General features: G+C 34.3%; 3 protein-coding genes across 3 annotated transcripts; 1 reads left to right on the forward strand and 2 right to left on the reverse strand.

Annotated features, from left to right (window-relative positions):
* Positions 1–2,589: 2,589 nt before the first annotated feature.
* HELRODRAFT_101627 (hypothetical protein) lies at positions 2,590–9,925 on the reverse strand (the record flags this gene model as incomplete). The annotated part of the gene is made up of 18 exons (XM_009025156.1): positions 2,590–3,194; positions 3,322–3,444; positions 3,860–3,967; positions 4,295–4,596; positions 4,684–4,871; positions 5,058–5,237; positions 5,491–5,584; positions 5,725–5,900; positions 5,984–6,117; positions 6,462–6,577; positions 6,878–7,020; positions 7,348–7,553; positions 8,146–8,259; positions 8,661–8,721; positions 8,881–8,952; positions 9,148–9,265; positions 9,415–9,554; positions 9,740–9,925. The coding sequence occupies 18 exons, from the start codon at positions 9,920–9,922 to the stop codon at positions 2,932–2,934; spliced, it is 2,721 nt and encodes a 906-aa protein (XP_009023404.1). The 3' UTR covers positions 2,590–2,931.
* A 1,853-nt stretch (positions 9,926–11,778) lies between these two features.
* On the forward strand, positions 11,779–18,310 carry HELRODRAFT_101631 (hypothetical protein). The gene is made up of 17 exons (XM_009025157.1): positions 11,779–11,918; positions 12,280–12,351; positions 12,611–12,763; positions 12,892–12,948; positions 13,149–13,277; positions 13,548–14,100; positions 14,222–14,307; positions 14,433–14,503; positions 14,758–14,959; positions 15,204–15,320; positions 15,411–15,641; positions 15,718–15,894; positions 16,014–16,109; positions 16,241–16,344; positions 16,629–16,729; positions 16,885–17,029; positions 17,250–18,310. Exons 1-17 carry the CDS (start codon positions 11,876–11,878, stop codon positions 17,295–17,297), a joined length of 2,385 nt encoding a protein of 794 aa, XP_009023405.1. The 5' UTR covers positions 11,779–11,875; the 3' UTR covers positions 17,298–18,310.
* Positions 18,311–18,428: 118 nt separating this feature from the next.
* Positions 18,429–22,136, reverse strand: HELRODRAFT_192925 (hypothetical protein). Its single transcript, XM_009025158.1, has 5 exons — positions 22,033–22,136; positions 21,629–21,805; positions 19,380–19,445; positions 19,203–19,290; positions 18,429–18,917 (listed from the first exon to the last, which is right to left on the reverse strand). Exons 2-5 carry the CDS (start codon positions 21,786–21,788, stop codon positions 18,485–18,487), a joined length of 747 nt encoding a protein of 248 aa, XP_009023406.1. The 5' UTR covers positions 21,789–21,805; positions 22,033–22,136; the 3' UTR covers positions 18,429–18,484.
* Positions 22,137–22,431: the final 295 nt, after the last annotated feature.

The following is a 22,431-nucleotide window of genomic DNA, read 5'->3' on the forward strand; positions in this document are numbered from 1 at the left end:
GTACTAGCAGCACGGTATGTTCATAATTGTCGTATTTTCACATTCTTAATTTTTTACAAATAATTTTAAGGTGTTTTCAGCGGAGAAAGATTCGTTAATTTTAAAGTTGGTTGCTAAGAGGATTCGAGTGAATCAGCTGGCCAAAGAAGTTGCAACTTTGAAGAAATTAACTCGAAGACCTCATCCTTTCATTGCTCGATGGCTCGGCAAGTACCAGCTGAAAGTAATAGATTAGAATTTACAAGTAACTGAAAAAATTCTCTAGTAGGTAACTTGAAATTTTTTTATTTCTTTTGCAATCTAAGAACTACTCGGTCGTCTGCCTGCTAAACTTTGGTGGTCCGACTTTGAAACAGGTGTTAGCGACTTGTGGAAGATTCACTTTAGAGGTAACGCGTTTCTATTCGGCTTGTATGCTGTCCGCGCTGAACCATCTTCATACGTTTCTCAAAGTTACACACGGGTGAGTTGTTATGGCTGAGTTGCGAGTACTTGTTCATATCTTTGCTCGTTGCGATGTGTCGGTAATATGAACTAGCTGTAGACTTTGAAATGAACTTGAAGGGCAACAATCTAAGACACCAAAATTCATTTATACCCAGTATTAATTAATTCAAACGATATAGTTATTAATTTGGAGTGTAGATCAATGCTAAAAAATATATAATTTCTAATAAATGAAATGTAGGGACCTGCACTTGAACAACGTGGTTCTGAACACAAGGGGCTATGCATGCCTCATCGACTTCGGCGCATCACAACATGTTGGCCATTCACCAGCCTACCACGTTCTACACAAAAGCACTGATGGTCGTAGCTATAATATCGCTGCTGGTAAAAATAGTGGCCAAAAAAATTGGGGCGAAATTTTGAGTGAAGTTTCTCGCAGAGCCTATCAAAATGATTTGAAAGATTTTGCCGCTTGCATCTTCAAGATGCTCACTAACCAGGTTGATTCGGTGTTTTTTTTGCGATGGTAAAGAGGCCTGACGGTGCTGTTGTTCTAGCTGGGTTCGATTGCTGGGAGATCCCCGCTTATCACACGCGCAGTTTCTGTGGTTCTGAGAAATACAAAAGAGTTGTAAAAAATTATAATTCCGATAAATAATATTAATTCATAAATATAATGAATATTAAATTCACTAAAATAAATACTCGCCTATTTGCACGAACCATAAGGACCAGTTTGTAAGCTGCTGCAAGCAGCACGTGACCCTCTTGAACGACGATGACGTCACAGATCTCATCACCATGGTGATGAATATTATTATAGCTATTATCATTATAATTATTATCTTTTATCGTAAGTTCAGTATGATCTTTGATAGATTATAATGTAAAGTACGCCTTTTTGCTACAATGTTACACCGTGATATGCCTGTAATGTTGTAATACCGATGTAACGTAATGTAATAATGACGTAATATAATGTCGATGACGTCATCATAATCATCAGATGACCTCATGCAGTAGTGATGTGACGACGAAGAGTTTGATGGGGCATATATTCTTCGGGGTTAGTACTTATGTTGAACGGTTCAAGATCAAAGAGGTTAAATATTATTATTTATACAATATAATTTTTACAATAATATATAATAAATAATATATAATGTGAAATTTTCTAGACAGCTGATTGGTCGAAATTACAAAACGAAATGCTTACCCCGCCTCTATTGGATAAAAAAGTTGTCAATCATATTATCATATATATAGTGTATACATATATATATATATATATAATGTATACATTACTATAATATAGTATACAAACAATCACATATATATAGTATACACATATATATCTATATAATGTATACATTACTATAATATACAATACAGTATACATTCAATCAATTAATCAGTTTATAAAGCGCTATTTCCGCGATGTTCAACAGCGTTAGAATAGAATAGAATAAAATAGAATAGAATAAAATAGAATAAAATAGAATACAATAAAATACATTTTATCCAACCTCAAAACCAAATCAAAGTTTGACTTTGAGTTTAAAGAACATTTATAATAAAATATACATACACTATTTCTGTATTACTATTGTATTTCTGTATTATTCCTGTATTCTGATTCTCAAAAGAATAACACAAAAAAACAATTCTCTGCCGCACTGTTCAGATTATCCGTGCTAATGTGCAGCAGTCTACCGCGAGCCACGCAGACTTCAGACTGGTCTGCGAGAGGTTACACGATGAGGAGAACTACGGAGTTTGTGATGATGACGACTCACAAGGTAGTAATGATGATGATGATTGTGATGATGATGATTGTGATGATGATGATTGTGATGATGATGATGGTAGGGCTGATAAGAGTGATGATGGTAATGATAATGTCGATGATGACGATGAGGTTTTCTAAATTCTACCAGAAAATTCAAAATGCTTGAAAGTGAGAAGGATTCCTATGTAAATTTGAAAATTAACATGATTCAATTTTGTGGCTTACATTAAATTTCGAAAATTTAAACTGTTACATTAGATTACATCAAGTGTTTGATTGAAAAAATTCTTTTGTTTTCATGTATGCAAAAGGGTAAACTAAAAGAAAGGCAGACACATACACGCGCTCGTGCATGATCTTTTCTTCTACGTATCTTCTTTCTCGGATGTTTTTTTTTATGTTAAAATCAGACTCTGACCGATTTTAAGTTTTTAAAAATTAAAAAACTAAACGAAGAGAGCATTAGTACGTTAATTAAGAAATGTATATAAACCTCACCAAAAATCTGAATTTAGTTAAACCTGTTTGTGTGTGAGGAGTAAATCAACTAAAAAAATTGATCCGTAAAATCTTAAATCAAACAGAAATTTATTAATAAACCAAATTCTCGTTATTAGTCCTTAATTATCATTACCACTATTATCAATAAATATTAATTAACCAATTAAAAACTAATGACGAAATCATCTTAATTAATAATAATTATTATTATTGGATGGCTTCTGGTGGTTAAGAATGGACGAAGACGAATCTCTAAGTAGAGATGGGTGAATACTCAGAGTACAGACTCCAGACAATTCAATATAATCATGTTCATCGTCGTCTCGAGAAGCCGCTGAAGCTACTACCTCTGCTGCTGCTGACGTTGATGTTTTTGGCGAGGTTATATCATCTATCATCTTACCGTAATTCGTTGAACAGAGATAAACTATCCGAAGTTTAACGGGGCAGGGTTCTAGGGAGAAGAAGTGAAAATTTTAAAAGATAATTAAGAATTAGAAATTAATTAATTAGGCAATTAGTAATTGTAATTGAAATCGTAATTAATTAACAGTTATAAACACAAACACACACCCACGTACCTGTCCAACACTGATGATTGATGTACGCATATGTACTTAGTTTATAGCTCAGGTCAGCACTATTAACTGACTTGAAGTGCTCCAGAGGCGGTAGAATCAAGTACTCTTTACCGTCGGCGTATTTTACCTTTGGGAGTTTTTTTTTAATTTTTTTAAATTTTCAAACGGATTTTGCGTTTTTAAAAGAAAATCAGTTTCATGATTAAAACTTATTCCATAATTTTTCGGAAATATTAAATGAGGTTAATTTCGTTTTATTATTATTATTATACTAATTTGTAACTATATTTACTAAAAAATCAATTGAATTATAAGATTGGTGAGTCAGCTAGCCGAAATGGTAAGAGAGCCTGGTCTGAGATTATTATTACACAGTGACATTGTTCGAATGTACTTTGACTATGTATAATAATAATAGTATATAGTATAGTATAATTAACAAACAAACTAACAAACAAACAAACAAGCAACACAAACAAACAAACAAACAAACAAACACAGAATCTTTAAACGAAAAAAAAAAACACGCCAGCCATTCTAACATGAATTCTGACGTTGCCAATCTGCTGCACCCACCACAGCTTAACAACCATCCTAACTCCCATCGTATAATTTGGCATCACCGTCTGATTTAAGTCGGAACTGGCTGCAGTTTTTGTAAAAATTTCGTAAAAAAATATTTATAAAATGAATTTTAAAACAAAATTTGGAGATTTAAACGTAAAATATGAAGAATTTCGTATAGAGAAAATTATATATTTTTTTCATATTAGAATGAAATCAATATAAACTGAATAAATAGATGGTTGGTTGGTTGGTTGGTTGGTTAATAGATAGATAAATAAATGGAAAGATCGATGAATGAATGAATGAATGAATAGATAGATGGATAGACAGACAGACAGATAGATAGATAGACAGACAGACAGATATGTGGACTGGTCGAATGATATCTAATTGATAGCCAACTGACCAGGAGGTTCGACAATGGACGCAGTGGTCATCCTCAAGGGATTATCCAACATGATGAAAGGAAATAATGAAGACAACGACGATGGGGAAGATGACGACGAGACGAACGACGACGAGAAGACTCTGAGGGCACTGACGAGCACCCTGTGACAGTTTGTTGCGTCACATGGTTGCAGGGTTAGGCACTCTTTAGACAAGTTGTCTATAAAATCTGTTGTCGTTGTTGTCGTCGTTGCTGTCGCTTGATTCCTCAGTTCGAACTTCTGGCACTTGAAAATGCTGCCACCCTCTACCTTCCACTTACTAAAATCAAAAAATTAAAACGATTTTTAAATAAATAATGGCGCCATTGGTTAACTTTAAATAGGTCAAACCACAAACCACACTTACTCCTTATAGGAATTGAATAACTTCAAGTAGGCCAGACAAGCCCCGCTCCTCTGCTGATTACTGAGGCCGGTGAAGATGATTGACAGGTGGTAGGCGGAAATAATTAAGGACAGCCGGTCGAGTTCTTGGTTCTGTTCGTCGGAGAGGCTGACTGCTAGGTTGGAGATCGCTGTGATCATTTTCACCAGCTGTCGATCGGAAGAAATTATGTTTAATCATTATTAATATTATTATTAGTAGTAATATTAATAATTAATTTTATTTACGGCTGATTATTATTTGTATTATTACAATTATTAAGAGTAATAATAAAATTATAATTATAATATGAAATAATAAAATTATCGTTTTCTTGTTGTCGAGGCTCTCATCACCTTTTTAATGGTAGGTGAGACTGAGGTGAGAGTTGTAGTTTCACCATCAAAGACATTGCCATTGAAGTTGTTGTTCATGTCTTCGTTGTTGTTGCTGTTGTTGTTGTTGCTGTTGTTGGTTGTTGTTGTTCTAAAATTCACCTTCGTGACGTCAGTATGTGAATTCTGACGATTCATTGACTGAGTGAGTGAAGTAAAGGTCATTACGATAAAAATGAGGATGAATTAACACAGATGAATTTTTAGAATAAACGTTGATTGATTAACTGGTGGTTGATTGATTGATTGATTGGTTGGTTAATTGATTAATTGGTTGATAGAACGATTGAATGATTGAAGTAAATGGCCGATAATAAATTAATAAAATTATTGATAGATTAATTGGTTGATTGATTGGTTGATTGAATGATTGATTGATTGTTTGATTGATAACCTGAACTAGCTCGACAAAACACTTAAGGTAGAGTTGTGAAAAGTAATTGGTCGACTGCAACATAGGAGTGTGCTGATTGACCCTCTTCAAATCTCTGATTTATCATTAATGAATGAGTGAATGAAAGATCGATTGATTGAATGAATGAACGAACGATTGACTGAATAAATGAACGAACGAATGAATGAATAAACAAACAAACGAACGAACGAATGAATGAAAGAATAGACAAACTTGATCACTTCGACAACCAAACTGAACATAGCACTCAAATTCGTCGGGCACCTGGAAACATTCAACTTTGACATAATCAACAAAACGATCTTCTTCTCATTGGCCAGAGAGTGCTCTAAATTTTTGAATGGCCGTCCAATAGAATTGTAGGGAATTAGGTCTTTCATGTGCCTGAACTGTACAGAGAAAGAAAATAAAATAAATCTTTCAGAATACATGTTACGTAACCCAATTAAAATTAGGAAAAAATCAACCTGACCCAATTATCTGGAACTAGGTCAGGGTACATGTTTTTGAGGTGGAGGAAGTGGTGTGGGATGAATTGTGGCAAGAGGGCGGGCATGGTGGGACAGTGCGGAGCCGCGTTCGAAACCATCAAGAGGACTCCTATGTCTATGAAATCGGACGGGTGTTTGGAACGAATAAAAGAATGGTTTAATAGATGGATGAGTGAATGAATGAATGCATGGATGGACGGATAGATAAACAAATAGATGAATGAATGAACGAGTGAGTGAGTGAATAAATGAATGGATTAATTAGTAAACGGATTGAGGAATAACTCCAAGTGATGATGATGATAGAGTAGATGATCACAAAAAACACTGTAACGACGACGACGATGATGATGATGAGAGAGTGAATGTACACGAAATAAAAAAAATGAATAAAACAATAAATAAATAAAACAAAGCAGAACAATAAAACGAGACGAAACGAGAAAGCCAGAAACGTACAGGAAGGGTCATCCAGTTCATGTTCCCTGGTTTCGAAGTAGAGGTGTACACTTAAGAGAGATGGCAGAAGAGACAGGGTGAGAGACGGATGGTTCTCTCCCAAAGACTTCATCACCCTGAAAATAATAACAACAAAGAACAATAACAACAAAGTAGTAGTAATAATAAACAACAATAACAACAAAGAACAATAACAATAAAAAAATAATAACAACTGTGTAAAAATAACAAAGAACGAAAACAAAAAAGGAATAATAACAAAGAACAACAACAACAAAGAAATAATAATAACAACAGTGTAATAATAACAAAGAACAGAGTAGTAACAACAAAGAACGATAACAACAAAGAAATAATAACAAAGAACAAAAAACAACAACAAAGTAATGAAACGACAGAATGAACGTGCAAACGACCTCCAGACGGACACCCTGTCTTCTGGATATCTTGTCAAATTATCCAGCAGTGACATCACTAGCGAGTCCATCCCTGATTTCGTGGCCAGACGACAGCAGCACAGCAGAGCGTGCATGGCCTCCCGAATTTCAGCGTAAAAGTCCTGTTTAAATCGTGTTGGTCAGTGCTGTTGTATCGTGGTATTCGTCATGTTGTTGTTGTTGTTGTTGTTAGTTTAGTAGTAATTTTATTTTTGTTCGTCATGTTGTTGTTGGTTGTTGTTGTTGTATTGTTAGTTTAGTAGTAATTCTATTTTTTTTCGTCATTTTGTTGTTGTTGTATTATTAGTTTAGTAGTAATTCTATCTTTTTTTGTCATGTTGTTGTTAGTTTAGTAGTAATTCTATTCGTCATGTTGAAATACTATCAACAGTAGAAGTAGCAGCAGCAGCAGCAGTGGCAGTAGTAAAAAGAAGAGGAAATGCCTAAACCTTGAGTACTCCGACGATGATATCAAGCTGTTCCTCCCTCATGACAATGGACCTGCTCATCTTGGCCAGACTGTTGATGGCATTCAATCTGACTGAATCAATCTCATCATTGAACATGTCGACGATGAAGTCGTGGCACATGTGGCTGAAGTCCACGTGCCGACAGGAGAGGTCGCCCATCGAGACGATTGATGCGTTGCGAACGGCTGTGTGGAGTTTGTGGTTGTGGTGGTGGCGATGATGACGATGATGGTAGTGATTATGATGACGATGATGTTATAATGATGACGATGATGTTATGATGATGACGATGATGTTATGATGATGACGATGATGGTGGTGATTATGATGATGATGACGATGATGTTATGATGATGACGATGATGGTGGTGATTATGATGATGATGACGATGATGTTATGATGATGGTGGTGATTACGACGATGATGGTGATGACTGCTATGTGAGAGGATGGTGACAAAGATGATGATGATGATGATTCAAAAGTGGGAAATCCCCCTTGAGTAAAAATAAACTTAAATAAAAATCATCCATTTAACGAGTGAATGAGCGAAAATTAAATAAACTGAAGGGTAAAAGAAAGAACGAATGAACGAGCCAACGGATGGAAATGACTAAAAGAATGGATGGACGAATCGAAAAACGAATGAATGAATAAATAGATGAGCCGGCATGTGAATGAAAACATCAAATGAATGACAGGTAAAATGAACTAATAAATGGAATAAATAGACAAAAGATAGAATGAATGAATGAATGAATGACCAAACAGACTGACCAGCGATCTCATCTTCGAGGCCATGCACAAAGGCACCGCAAGCCCCTCCACTGATGATGGTTATGCTGTCGGCGTCCAAACATTCCTTAGGGCTATCATCACCCCATTTTTTACCTGAGTCGTTGTTGGTGGTGATGATGTAGTAGTAGTAGTTATTGGTGGTGGTGATGATGTAGTAGTAGAAGTTGTTGTTGTTGATGTATTTTTGTTCGTTTTGTTGTTGTTGTTGAAGTTGGCGTAGTTGTTGTTGTTGTAATTGTTGTAGTTGTTGGTGACGTAGTTGTTGTTGTTGTTGGTGGAGTAGTTGTTGATGACGTCGTTGATAATGTTGTTGTTGTGTTGTTAGTTTGGTTTGTTTCTTATTGTTTTAAATAAATAAACGAATGAATGAATGAATAGATGAAAATCTCTGCAAACAACTGAGACAAACAATGTAGCAAGAAGACAATAAAACAAACAAGAAAACAAACAAACAAAAACAATCAAAAAATAAAATTAGGAAAAAATGTATTTACCAGAGGACCATTCCCCACTTCTAAATAATTCTTTCTGCCTCTCATGCGAGGTGGTCTTGCGCTTTTCATAAAATTATAATAAATTAAGTTAATTTAAATACTATTTATTTTAATAAATCAATTAGAAAACTATAAAATAACAACATTTAATTAAAACTAGCAACCGATTAAATTAATTAATTCATGAAAACTAATTAATATTCATTAAAAAAAAACCTACTCTCATGTTGGACATGAGTTTCTTATCGAGGGTCTGACTCAAGAACTGCAAGCTAACGCCATGCATGGAGCCCTAATTAATGTTAATGAGATGCGAAATTCACGTTAATGAGATAGTGTATATGAATATTAATGAGATGCTGAATTAATGTTAATGAGGAGGGGTATTAATATCAATGGGATAAATAATTATTATGCCAATTAAAATTTCTTATGAATATTAAAGATTAATAATATAAACACGGATAAAATAGAAACAAAAACTAACCAATAGCGTTGCAGCCTGGGTTCTGACCTTGGGGGAAGAGTCATTCATGAATTCGCATAAATTAACAAAGCAGTCATCAATCAACTTTTTGCTTCCATTGCCATTGGACAAAAGAAATCTAAGCAAAATAAATAAATTTAGAATAATTATATAATAATTGGAATTGGAATAATTATATAATAATTATTATTTAATATTAATCAAAAAATGAATTAAAATAAAATTATTTAACATAAATATTGAAACAATAAAAAAATAATTTGCAACTTGTGAGGATGCTGTTGTGCAATGATCCAGATAATTTTCATGGCAACCAATCGAATGCCTTCGTGATCATCATCCAATGAGGTGAGAGCACATTTGTAGGTCAGCCAATCAAATTCTATTCCCCTTTTGTGCCATTCCAGCTGTTGTGTTGTTGTTGATGGAATTCAGATTTTCAATATAAATTTAATGTTTAAATACTTAATTTATTCAATTTTTTTAAATTTGAAAGTAACATTTATTTTTGGTGTTATCAAGATTAAATAAAATAAAATTTCATACACCAAATAACATTTTATAACAATTTAAAAATGAATCTAAATCTAACGATGGCCTCAAAGGCAACCAGCTGAACCCTCCAATCAAAATCCTGTGTTGAACTGATAATAATGTCAAGAAGTGACATACTTTTCTGTGACTGGCCAATCACGAGGTTACCATTACCAAGTTGACCAATCAGCTTCAGACATTTTATTCTTATATTATGACTATCATGGTTCAAATTCTGCATTTTAGTGAGTTATATTTTAATTAATTAATTAATTATTCCAAATATTACAACAATTAAACTGAAAATTGAATAAATATGAATTAAATTATAAAAAGATTAGAATAAATAGACCTGCACGGCTACGTTGATGATGTTTCTGACGAGGATCTTGTCTGAATGATTCAAGAGACCGATCGTAGTCAGCATAGATATCAATTCAGCTTTTACCGAATAGGAACCTGGTAAAAAAAATAAAATTCATCTATCTTTGGTATCAAGAGAAATAGTTTAGACGTCATTATTATCGTCATCTATCATCTCGATTTACATATACCTACTTTTATACTCAAGTATTATTTTACATATAAATATTACTTATTTACTAATTTATATACTTAAGACTTATAACACATTGTATCTCTTTTGTAGTTAATAATACAATGGAAAAATTTTAATTAATAAAAATAAATAAATAAATATTTGAAAATAAAAAAGTGTTTATTATTGAAATAGTAAGCACAAACGATCTTTATTCAGCATCTTGAGAACATTGGTGAAGATGGTCGCAGAGTCAAACGATGAATTTCTAATGAGATTATGCAGCAGCTGAACGATTTTAAACCTGATAATCGACTCGCCGTCTAAATTAAAACAGCCCATCAATCCATCTATTACTGTCTGTAAATGATTTGGAGCCATCGGGAACATGTCCTCTATGTCAGATAGAAACTGAAAAGTTGAAATAAATTGGAGATAAAATTAATTAGTATTAAATAACATTATAACTATTATTATAAATTAATCAATCTTAATTAGTAATAATTAATCAGACAAATTTTTTAAATAAACTCAAAAAATTTCAAATTAATTAATTGAATAATTTCAATAATTAATATTAAAACAATTTGTAATAAAATAAATTACAAAAATTATCATACTTTCAAAGATTCTTTAATACCTGATCCTAACTTGAAATCAAATGTGAATTCATTAGCTTGAGGGGGTGCAAATTCAAGTTTGAATTTTTTCACTTCTGGTGGGGACAACTAGGCGCATTGGGAAAACACAAAAAATTACAGCTAGAGAATTAGTTTGGTCATCAGTGATTAGTAGAAAAATTTCAGTTTTAATTAGGATCCAATATCTAATCAATATTCAATACAATTTAAAAATTGTATTAAGCATCCCATTTTATTTTTTTTATATTATATAACTACATAAATACTAAACTTAAGTTAGTTAACTAATCTGGACACTAGTTTAGCATTTTTATTATTTATTTATTAAAAATGAATAGATTGAAATTATAATTAATTAGAAAAAATTACAAAAAACTTTCACAATTTTATATTCTAATGTTTATAATTGGCTCATCAATTAGAAATCAATTCATTCAGTTTGGCTTTCGAATTGCCAATTTTCTAATTATTTAATAAATTTAATTCAAATTCAATTTACTTGAGACGCCTGAGTCATTTCAGCCACAACTCTTTTTTTTAATACGGCCGCCATAAAAACGTTTTTTTCGTTTATTTATTTTAAAATAAATCAAAATTTAGGAAAAAAAATCGCAATTTTTAAAAGTGAAAACATAGTTTTACCAAAGAGTATCGAGAACGGAATTCATTTCATAATTATATTGAGTTTTCCAGCGTCTCCCATTAGATTATACATTTTTATGTTAAAATTATTTAAAAAATTAAAACAATTTTGTTTCATATCTATATAAAAATTTTTAAAATAATCGTCTTTTTGAAAAAATATCATTAATTAAAAGTTAATTTAGGTATTAATATAAATATATGTGTTTTTTGGTAATCTAATGAGTAAATATGCGTCCAACTTAACTAACATATAAAACGTGAAAAAAATGTTTGCTAAACATTTGTTAGTTAGGAAAACATTTCAAAATTTAATCCCGGATTTTTCTTTGCAAAAATTATATAAGTAGTTTGATTTTTTATTTGATTACAAATGTCTCGTCACAGAAATATCAGAACCTTGAAGCAAGAGGATGGTTAGTTGTCTGTCACTTGTCATGTCACTCTGGTTCAGTTTTTTTTTTTTTTTGTAATTTACATTTAGTTTAAACGTTAAAGTTAAATTAAACTAACTAATTACTAAATTAAAGTAACAATCCTTTGGGTCAATTTAAAATTAAATTATGGAAATATTTTTAATTAGACATTATTCAATGGCGTTAGCAACAAAATTTTAGTTACATTTAGTTTAGTTAGTTAGATTTATTTATTCAATATATCCATCTCCATAGTTAGTTTCAAAAAGTACCCCAGACAATATAATCAGCCAATTTATAATTAATCGACATGCTTGGAGTTTGGGTTTGACATGCATTTAAATTTTTTTTAAATTTTCAGAATATGAGTTTGATGATGATATGTATGGAAGATCGGTGGAAGAGACAGAATATGGAGTGTCGCCTGCTACCAGTTTGTTTTTTATTATGTTCAGATTTACTCACATTGTGCTAATATAGTATGAATAAATTATGCTAATGTGTTTACTTTAAAAAAATCTTTTACAAAATATAAATTTATCTAGTTTCAATTATTTATTTATATAATTGATAAATTATTTTAAATTAATTTCAAATTAGATTAATATTCATCATTTACCTATTCAATTTTTTATCTTATTGTGTAAACATTTAAAAAATTAATTTTCCCAAAAAATATTTTCCTTAAACAGTGGCCATGTTTACGTACGACAGGAGCAAGGCCAATCAAATATATTTTTCAAATCACGAGGAGCCAATCAGAGAAGAGGATTACCTCGGCGATGGTGATGATGATTATCACTATGATGATGCCAATCATGATAATGATGACGATTATATTGATGGTTATTACGTAGATCTTATAATTTTGTTTATTAATATTAATTATTATTTGTAATAATATTAATTATATTTGTTGCGTCGCTATTATTAAAAGTATAAAAATCATATATTTTACATCCGTACGCTAAAGATAAAGATGAAGAAACTGTTGAAAGCTTGACGTCGCACTTATCAATCGAAGACAAAGGTGCATGCTAATTTGCATAATTTATTCACAAAATTTAACCTAATTTTTTTATAATGCAGTACATTAGCATAAGTTATTCATATTATTATATTAGCTTAGTACATTTGAATAAAGCTTGGTTATATATTTAATTATTTAAAATAAATCATTGAAACTTAGTATGGTTCGTATTTTATTATTATTTTGTTATTATTATTTAGTAAAGTTATCAACGTGTTTGGACGGTGTTAGAGGCGTTGTCGACGAAATGATTGGGGAGGTTGAGATGGTCAGGGCAGCCCTGTCTGCCAACTACGACATCAACAGAACTGTCAACTTCATCATGGACGGTACTGTTGTTGTTTTGATTTTTGTGTGTTTGGTGTGTGTGTATGTGTTAGTCTGTGTGTGTGTGTGTATGTGTTTGTGTGTGTGTGTGTTGCTGCTTCATTATGTGTGTTATAGTAAGTGATGTTTGTTGAGTCTTTGTTATATTATTCACTATTGGTGTACTTTGTTGTGAGGCTCTGATCTGAAAGGTGTGGTTGTTTTTTGAGTAGTTGTTGTATTGTATATCGTTCATTAATGTTCATGTGCACACATTCGTTTCAACATTGCAGGGACTCTTGATACTGCAGAGAAAAATAACTTGAAGAATGATGCTATTAATATTACTGCTACTGCTGCTGCTGCTGCTGATGCTAAACTCACCTCAGCTGAGTTCCAACCAAAACAACAACTACAATCACATCAACAATTATCACAGCAGCAACAGCCTACACCCCAGCAGATGCAACAGCAGCAACAGCAACGGACTACCTGCCAACAATCACAGCAACAACAAACGCCACAATCATCGCATCCTAAAAGTGCTAAAACTGCAGCAAACACGACGACAACAACAGCAGCAGGTGCATCAACGAAAGTTCCAACATCAGTAAAGTCAGCAAACAAACCAGTTAGCGCCAGCAACAAATACGACAGCAAACCATTGAAACATGATCTCGACGACTTTGGTGCCGAGTTGGTAGGTGAAACTGCAGCAGCTGCAGCAACTTTTAACATTGACGCGACGACACCGACGACACCCATGGCGTCAACAAGGTTGCCAACATCCGCTTCCACATCTTCCTTCACTGCGGAAGGATCTGGTCTGCCTAAAAGTGCTTCTAGGTAGTTATCAAAGCTTCAATTCGTTACATGCATAATTATATATGCTAATTTATGTTAATTAGTGCGCCAATTAATTCATCATTATGCGAATAATTAATGTTGTGAATGTTAATGAGCACAGGGCTCGCATTGATAGATTGGACCCGATGAAGGAATTTGAGAAGAGGAAGCAGGCAGGCAAGGATTATCTCAACCTCGTTGTCATTGGTTAGTTGGTTAACATTTTGCCTATCTGCTTATACAATTAATTCACATTAAAGGCTAATTAGTGAAGGAATATGTTAATTTAACTTGTAACCTAATTACATGTTAATCGTCCTGCCTGAATATAGGTCACGTAGATGCAGGTAAGAGCACACTTATGGGCCACGTTTTGTATCAACTCGGATTCGTCAGTAAGAAGGTAGGAAGACGGTGAATGTGGTGGCGGCGATGGTGATGATGATGATGAATTTACTGACGACCTCATGCACATGATTCTTCAAAACATCATTATCGGCGTTCTTTTTGATTCATCTCAACTTCTTTACAATCAATCATCATTATCTTATCTCTACCGTCTCATAGCTATCATCTCACATACTCAACCCAACTTGACCTGGTGACCTCTCATCACCAACTTCACACACACACACGAACACACACGCGCGCGCACAGGTTATGCACAAGTATGAGCAGGAAGCCAGGAAGATAGGGAAGGGCTCATTTGCATATGCCTGGGTCCTCGATGAAACCGAGGAGGAGAGGTCACGCGGTGTGACCATGGACGTTGCACAGACAACTTTTGAAACTAACACTAAAGTCATCACGCTGATCGATGCCCCCGGCCACAAGGATTTCATCCCTAATATGATCACTGGTTAGTAAGTTGTTGGTTGGCTGGTTAGTTGGCTGGCTGGTTGATTGGTTGGTTAGTTTAAGGGTTGGTTTAAGGGTTGTTTTTTGATGGTTGGTTGGGTTGTTGACAGATGAGTTAGTTGAAAGCTTATTTGTTTGAGTGATTCAGTTTAATTAGTTGAAATTTTGCTTGATCTTGATCAACTTGGTGATTCACTGAGCGCATTGAAAATTTGAAAATTTTTCAAACCCACCCCCTACATCAGGCGCTGCCCAGGCAGACGTGGCCATCCTGGTGGTCAACTCAACACGCGGCGAGTTTGAGACAGGATTTGAAATGGGAGGTCAAACAAGAGAGCATGCCATGTTGGCCAGGTCATTAGGTATGTATCTGGGTCACCATTCACTGAAATAATTATTATTGTGCAATTAGGTCAGTTTTTGTTATAATTTGATAATGCTTCACAAACCAGGAGTGACCCAGCTAGCTGTGGCTGTCAACAAGATGGACACTGTTGATTGGTCGCAAGCAAGGTTCACGGAAATTGTTCAGAAATTGGGTCAGTTCTTCAAGCAAATAGGATTCAAAGATGTAGATGTGACCTATATTCCTTGCAGTGGATTGGCGGGAGAAAACTTGACCAAACCCTCAGAAGTGGATAAGTTTAAGTGGTATTCTGGACCTACGTTGGTGGATCAGATAGGTGGGTGTGTCTCGCCAGTATCAAATATAATATTTGATTGGATAAAAAAATGATTGACTTCTTGACCACCAACCAGATCAGTTCCGCCCACCAATACGGCCTGCCCTTGATAAGGAACTCCGCATGTGCGTCAGTGATGTCTTCAAAGGCATGGGAGCAGGATTCGCAGTGGGAGGAGTCATCTATGCAGGCAACGTCCAATCAGGTGAAAGAGTCCTCGTTGCTCCAGCCAATGAGGTCGCCACGGTCAAAAGTATGCTGGCCTTTGAATCTTTGTTTCTTATAAAAAATTACACTCAAATACACACACGCACGCACGCACGCACACACACTAACAAACACACAGCATGTATATCTGACACCTACTTGCAGACATAATGGTAGATGATGCCCAGGTACCTATAGCATTCGCTGGAGACAGCTGTGTTGTCACTGTGACCGGGATCGACATGAACAAACTCGCAATTGGTTAGTTCCCTCGTTCAATTTTTTTTTTTATTTGTAACCTAAATTTGAAATCGTTGAATAGCCAAACGTCGACCTAATTAGCAGTTACACGTTGGTTTAATACATATTCAAATGTTGACCCAATTAAACAGGAAGTATATTGTGTGATCTGGGTCGACCGGTACAGCAAACGAGCTTGTTCCAAGCCCGTATCGTCATCTTCAACATTGATGTGCCTATTATGCAGGGTCACCAGGTGCGTTCATTCCTTCCATCAACCACTCTCTCATTCAGTCAATCATTCACTCCTTTTTCCTTGGGCGCGTTCCTTCTTCATACAATCGTACAATTGTTTGTTCATTCATTTGTTTATTCATTTTCTCATGCATTTTTTTTATTGCATTCATGACTGATTGATTGATTGATTGGTTGATTGGTTGGTTGGTTGATTGATTGATTGATTGATTGATTGATTGGTTGGTTGGTTGATTGATTGATTGATTGATTGATTGATTGATTGATTGATTGATTGATCGGCAGGTGGTTCTGCATTATCAATCGATGACGGAGCAAGCCGTCGTCCTTCGACTCATCTCTCAACTGCACAGAAACACCGGGGAAGTCATCAAAAGAAAACCAAGGTTGGCACATCCCTATTTCACCTGCTGCCTAATTTTAATCCTTAACTTTCATCAACATCATCAACAATAATTCACCTGTTACCTAAAGATACTGAGTACATTTGTTAATATTTTTTTTATTGTTATCTATTTTATTACTTGCTTTTTCTGAGCAGATGTCTGGTAAAGAACACAAGTGCAGTTGTCGATATAAAGGTTGACCGGCCTATTTGCATAGAACTCTATTCAAATTTTAAAGAATTAGGTCGGTTCATGTTGAGGAAAGGAGGTCACACCATAGCTGCAGGCCTAGTTATCGAGGTCGGGTCAAAGAAATGTTATTATAGTTGTGTGTGCGCTCGTGTGTGCTTTGTGTGTGTTTGTAGTTTATAAGTATAGTGTATTTTGTTATGTATTAGCTAGCTCTTAATTAAATGCTTTTTTTTCTTGGTGTTTTTCATAGATTTTATAAGTTTATAATAATTATAATTATTATTATTATATATTATTATTATATTATTATTATTATTATATTTGACAGATTTTCAAGGACAAGATGGTAACGACGAATGGGCATAATTTTGATTGATTGATTGTAAATTTTTTTGATTCATTCATTCATTATTCTTTCGTTCAGTCATTCAATCGTTTATTTCATTCATTCTATTATTATTATTATTATTATTATCTCTCTACCACTTTCTTATTATAGAGTTATAGAGAAGGTTGTTGATGACTTTATTAATTATCTTGTTACTGCGTTATTAAAACTTATTTTTTGGTTCGTTCATTCATTCGTTCGTTCATGTTCATTCATTCATTCATTCATTTGTTTGTTCATTCGTTCATTCATTCATTCATTCATTCATTCATTCATTCATACTCACGATCCCTGGTTTAAGTTTTCCGTTATATATTATCGTCATAATAAGTTACAGTAGATTAGTTAATTAATTAATTAATGCCATAATTGATTAATTTATTAATTGATAGTTTATTTATTTAATTATAAAAATTGATTAATTATTATTCCATGAATAAAATTATGAGCGTAAATAATTTGCTACGGGTTCTCTTTTTTCTTAGGATTATAAATCTTATTAACAATAACAGCTAGCAACAGCATTCATAATAATAATAATAACAATACTACTAATAATAAACAACAATAATAATAATAAACAATAATAATAATAATCGGTAATAATAATTAATTATAACAGCAATAACATAACAGAACATTAATTATTAGGTTACGGCGAATTTTATTATAAAAACGCGTTATTAATTAGACTCGATGAATTGTGAATTTACGGATTCAATGAATGGATGAGTGAATGAATGAAAGAATGGATAAATTGATTGGTAAAATGGATGAATGAGTGAATGATTAAATTAAAAAGTGAATGAATGATTGATTAATGAATGAATGAAAAGATGGAAGTTTAAACAGACATTTTTTTTAATACACTGATTGATGAATGAAAATACCGGAAAGAAGAATTTAATTCCGGATTTGATGAATAAACGAACGAATGGTTGAAAAATGGAAAGATTTAAATAAATGAATAACGAATGAATGAGTGGATGAAAGTTGTTGGCGCTGAGAACAGTAAAATTTGAATCACTTAATTAACTTCTTTAAATATTTCTTAACAATTTTTAAAAAAGATTGCCCCGTTTCTATTATTTTTATTTATAATTATTTATCTTACCATACTTTATTGTTATTAATTTCTATAATTAATAAATGTTGTGGCGCTTATGACGTCATCACTATCCTGTGATGTCATAGAGATGATGGTGATGAAGATGATGGTGGGGCTGATGTTGGTGCTGCTGGCTTATTTTGCATTCGGTATCGAGTAGTAGCTCCATCGTGTTGTTGTTATTATTATTATTATTGTTGTTGTTGTTGTTGATGTCGTCATCATCAGTCCATCTGGTCTGTGTATCGGTATTGTTGAAATTTGGTATTACCATAATTTTCTGTTGTTGTTGTATGTTGTAACTGTTGTAATCCACGTCAGTAAGATGTTGTTGTTGTTGTGGAGATGTGCTTGTCTGCGTGCAGTAGGGATGTGCCGGAAGTTGGTCGCAGTTGTTTCCTGCCATAAAACAGCTGGAATATTGTTTGTTGTTGGTGACGTCATTGTACATCTGCGGCGACGATTGGTCCTGGTATTGTGGCGACCGTGGTAGTTCCTTTCTGCTTTTCAGTAAATAAATTTTATTTCAATTATTCCTTCGAAAGAACACGTAAAGACGAGATAGTCCAGATGGTAAGAGCGCCGTTACTTGCGTTATTTCGCACTTACCTGCTTTAAATGCAGGCGGCGTATGTGTATGCTTTATAGATAATAATATATGACACTAAAGTTTTGAGTTGCGATTGTTATTTGTTAATCAGTTTCATACATAATTTATGAATGTTAATGAGCCCTTGTGATCGTGAATTGTCTTGCTCTAATTTTTGCAAATTATCGTGCCAAACCTCTTGCAGTAAGCCAGCAGTAGGAGGAGCAATACAGATCCGATGACCACGCCCAATGCCATTCCTATGCCCACTGTTAACAGGATGGCTGTAGGTTTTAAAGGAGAGGGGTCATTTTCGAATAAATTATAATACTTTAATAATTTTTCAGTTAGTTTGTGTGATTGGTTGGCCTACCAAGAGAGCTGTCAGTGAAGATGGAAAGACTGTTCCATGACTGTTGCTGGTCGTTTGTGCCGTCTGCTGATTGGTGGCAGGTAGTCATGTGGAGGACAATGAATAAATTATGTTAAGTTAATATATTACATTGAAGTGGTTTAATAAATTATGTTGATGATGACGACGATGACGAACAGTGTTTGTCAATAATGGAGCGACGGTGATGACGAAGAAGAAGAGGGCGATAGAAAAATAATAATAATGATGATGATGATGATGATGGAACTAAAACGATGATGCTGATGCAAGGATGATGACGAACGAATGCGACTTATTTAACTTAATTTGATCATCCATCCACCCATCTCTCTGACGTCATCCATCTTCCTAACTCGTCCCTTGCTACCATGAAGACACTTAACAACATTCAATATGGCCGTTAGTTGTTGTGTGTGTATATATATATATATATATATATGTGTGTGTGTGTGTGTGTGTGTGTGTGTGTGTGTGTGTGTGTGTGTGTGTGTGTGTGTGTGTGTGTGTGTGTGTGTTATTTATTCATTCATTGCATATTTATGTACGAAGTGCCTTTTGAGTTATGCCCGTGTAACATTTAATGACATTTTGAAAGTGAGATTGAGAAGTAGGGAGAGGGGAGAAAAAAGGAAGATAATGAAGCCAAAAATCGAGAGTAAGAGATACAGAGGAGGTTAGAAATTAGAAGAGATGGAGAGAGAGAGAAAGAGTGAGAGAGAAAGAGAGAGAGAGAAAGAGAGATACAGACAATGATACCGGAGGAAGAAAAAAAGAAAAAAGTAGAGTGATAAAGAGATATGGAGAAGAATAGAGAGAAGAGTTAGTAATCAGAAAAAGAGAAAAATGGAGAGAAAGAGAAATTATTAATCAGAGAAGAAAAATAAAGATGGTGGAGAGGGAGAGCGAGAGAGAGAGAAAGTGGAAGAATGAAAGAGAAAAGAGGATTATAAGTCAGGAAAGAGAGAGAGAAACAGAGAGAGAGAGAGAGAGAAAGAGAGAGAGAGAGAGAGAGAGAGAAAGAAAAGAGATAGTGAGTGGGAGCAGAGAGAAACAGGAAGCTTCTGAGAAGATTAACTTAATTACATTGCCAGATTAACATTATTTTACTTTCATTTATTTTATTTTATTTTATTTTTCACTTGATTTCGCGTTTAAATTACAGTTTATAATTACAGTCTATAATTTAATTAATTTATTATTCAGTTAATTCATTAATTTAATTGTTTATTTATTTATATATTTTCTAATTTTCGAAACTAATTTTAAAATCTTTAAATTAACTTCCTCTCGTCTTAAATCAATCAACGTCACGTCAAAGCTGTCAATGCTGCTAATTTTTTATCACTACCATCATCATCATCATCATCTTTCTTTTCATCATCATCATCTTCGTCACCATCATCAGTGATATCATCATCACCAGTGTCATCATCTTCATCATTATCATCATTATTATCATCATCAGCATTTTCGTTGTCCTCATCTTCATCTTACGGACAAAAGAGTAAGAACCATCTTTACAATCATCATCGTCACCATCGTCGTCATCACATCGTCATCGTCGTCACCATCTTAGCAATCAGTTCATTAGGCATTAGAACAGTTGCCTTGGCAACAGCCTGTCAATCAAAACCTCTGAAGCTTTAAGCCTGGTCCGATGAATGAATGAATGAATGAACGTACGAACGAATGAATGAATGAACGAACGAACGAATAAACGGGTGAATGAATGAATGAATGAATTAATTGCCAAAAGAATGGATGAATGGATAGTTCGACCGAAAGATGGATAAACCAATGAATGAATGATCGAATAATTGAATTATCGGATGAAATAGCAAATGAAGGACAATAAAAACAGTGCAGCGATACTTTGTTGCCATTTTAAAAAAAAACTACCGCCCGCCCTTCAAAACATCAACTTTGATCTTACACCGAATGAATCAACTAACAAACTAAACCATACCCAACGAAAAAAACAGCCAATCAAACAGCGGCTCAATGAAACCAGCGAACAAATCAGACAGCAGCCAAACCAACCAGCCAATAGCAGACCAACCGAACAGCCAACCAATAGCAGACCAGCCGAAAATCAACCAATTAACAGCAGACCAGCCCGAAACCAACCAATCAATAGCAGACCAGCCGAACAAACAACCAACCAACCAATAGCAGACCAACCGAACAACCAGCCAACCAATAGCAGACCAACCGTACAACCAACTAACCAATAGCATTATGTTTATTCGACATGTGACACTGTGGCAGGCTACCCACCCACTTGCCGCCCACGCACGTCAATACGTTGGTCGCTAGGGCGTTGTTGCTGCAAGAAACTATCAGCCTATCATGTTCTTTCTTTGAGGTCATGTGATCCTCTATACGCATGTCAGCGCAGCCAATAACTGACGGGGAAAGTTGATGATGATGATGATGAAGATGGTGATGATGATGACGATGGTGATGATGATGATGACGCTGGTGATGATGATGACGTTGTCAATGATGACGAAGGTGATGATGATGATAAGATGGTTATAGTGAATTATGATAATAAAGTTATGATAATAAAGTGATCTTAGGAAATGATTAAAATGATGAAACATGATGACATCGAGACTCAAGTACCCACCTTCATATTTCAAGAGAAAAATAAAGGCATCATCGTCATCATCACCAACACCACCACCTCGCAATCTACCGGAAGTGACGGCAAACGTTTGAACCGTCACGTGACTACCTGATGACGTGTACACTACTCTCTCCCTTCCCATCACCATAATCGTCATCCCTCCTTCTCCCCCTGGTCTTGGTACTCCGCCGCATACGACTTCCATACTCGAATGTTGATGTTTTTGTTGATGTTGTTGATGTTGATGATGTTGTTGTTGATGTTGTTGTTGTTGCTGGTGGTTGGACTCTGTTATCACCAGATATTTCAGGCAGTTGGATGGAGATGAGGAAGAAGAGGAAGAAGAAGAAGACGATGATGACGTGACGGATGTGTCTGTGTGATATGCAATTAAAGCGA

Source organism: Helobdella robusta (genome assembly GCF_000326865.2).
Source record: "Helobdella robusta unplaced genomic scaffold HELROscaffold_40, whole genome shotgun sequence".
Taxonomy (NCBI): Eukaryota; Metazoa; Annelida; class Clitellata; order Rhynchobdellida; family Glossiphoniidae; genus Helobdella; species Helobdella robusta.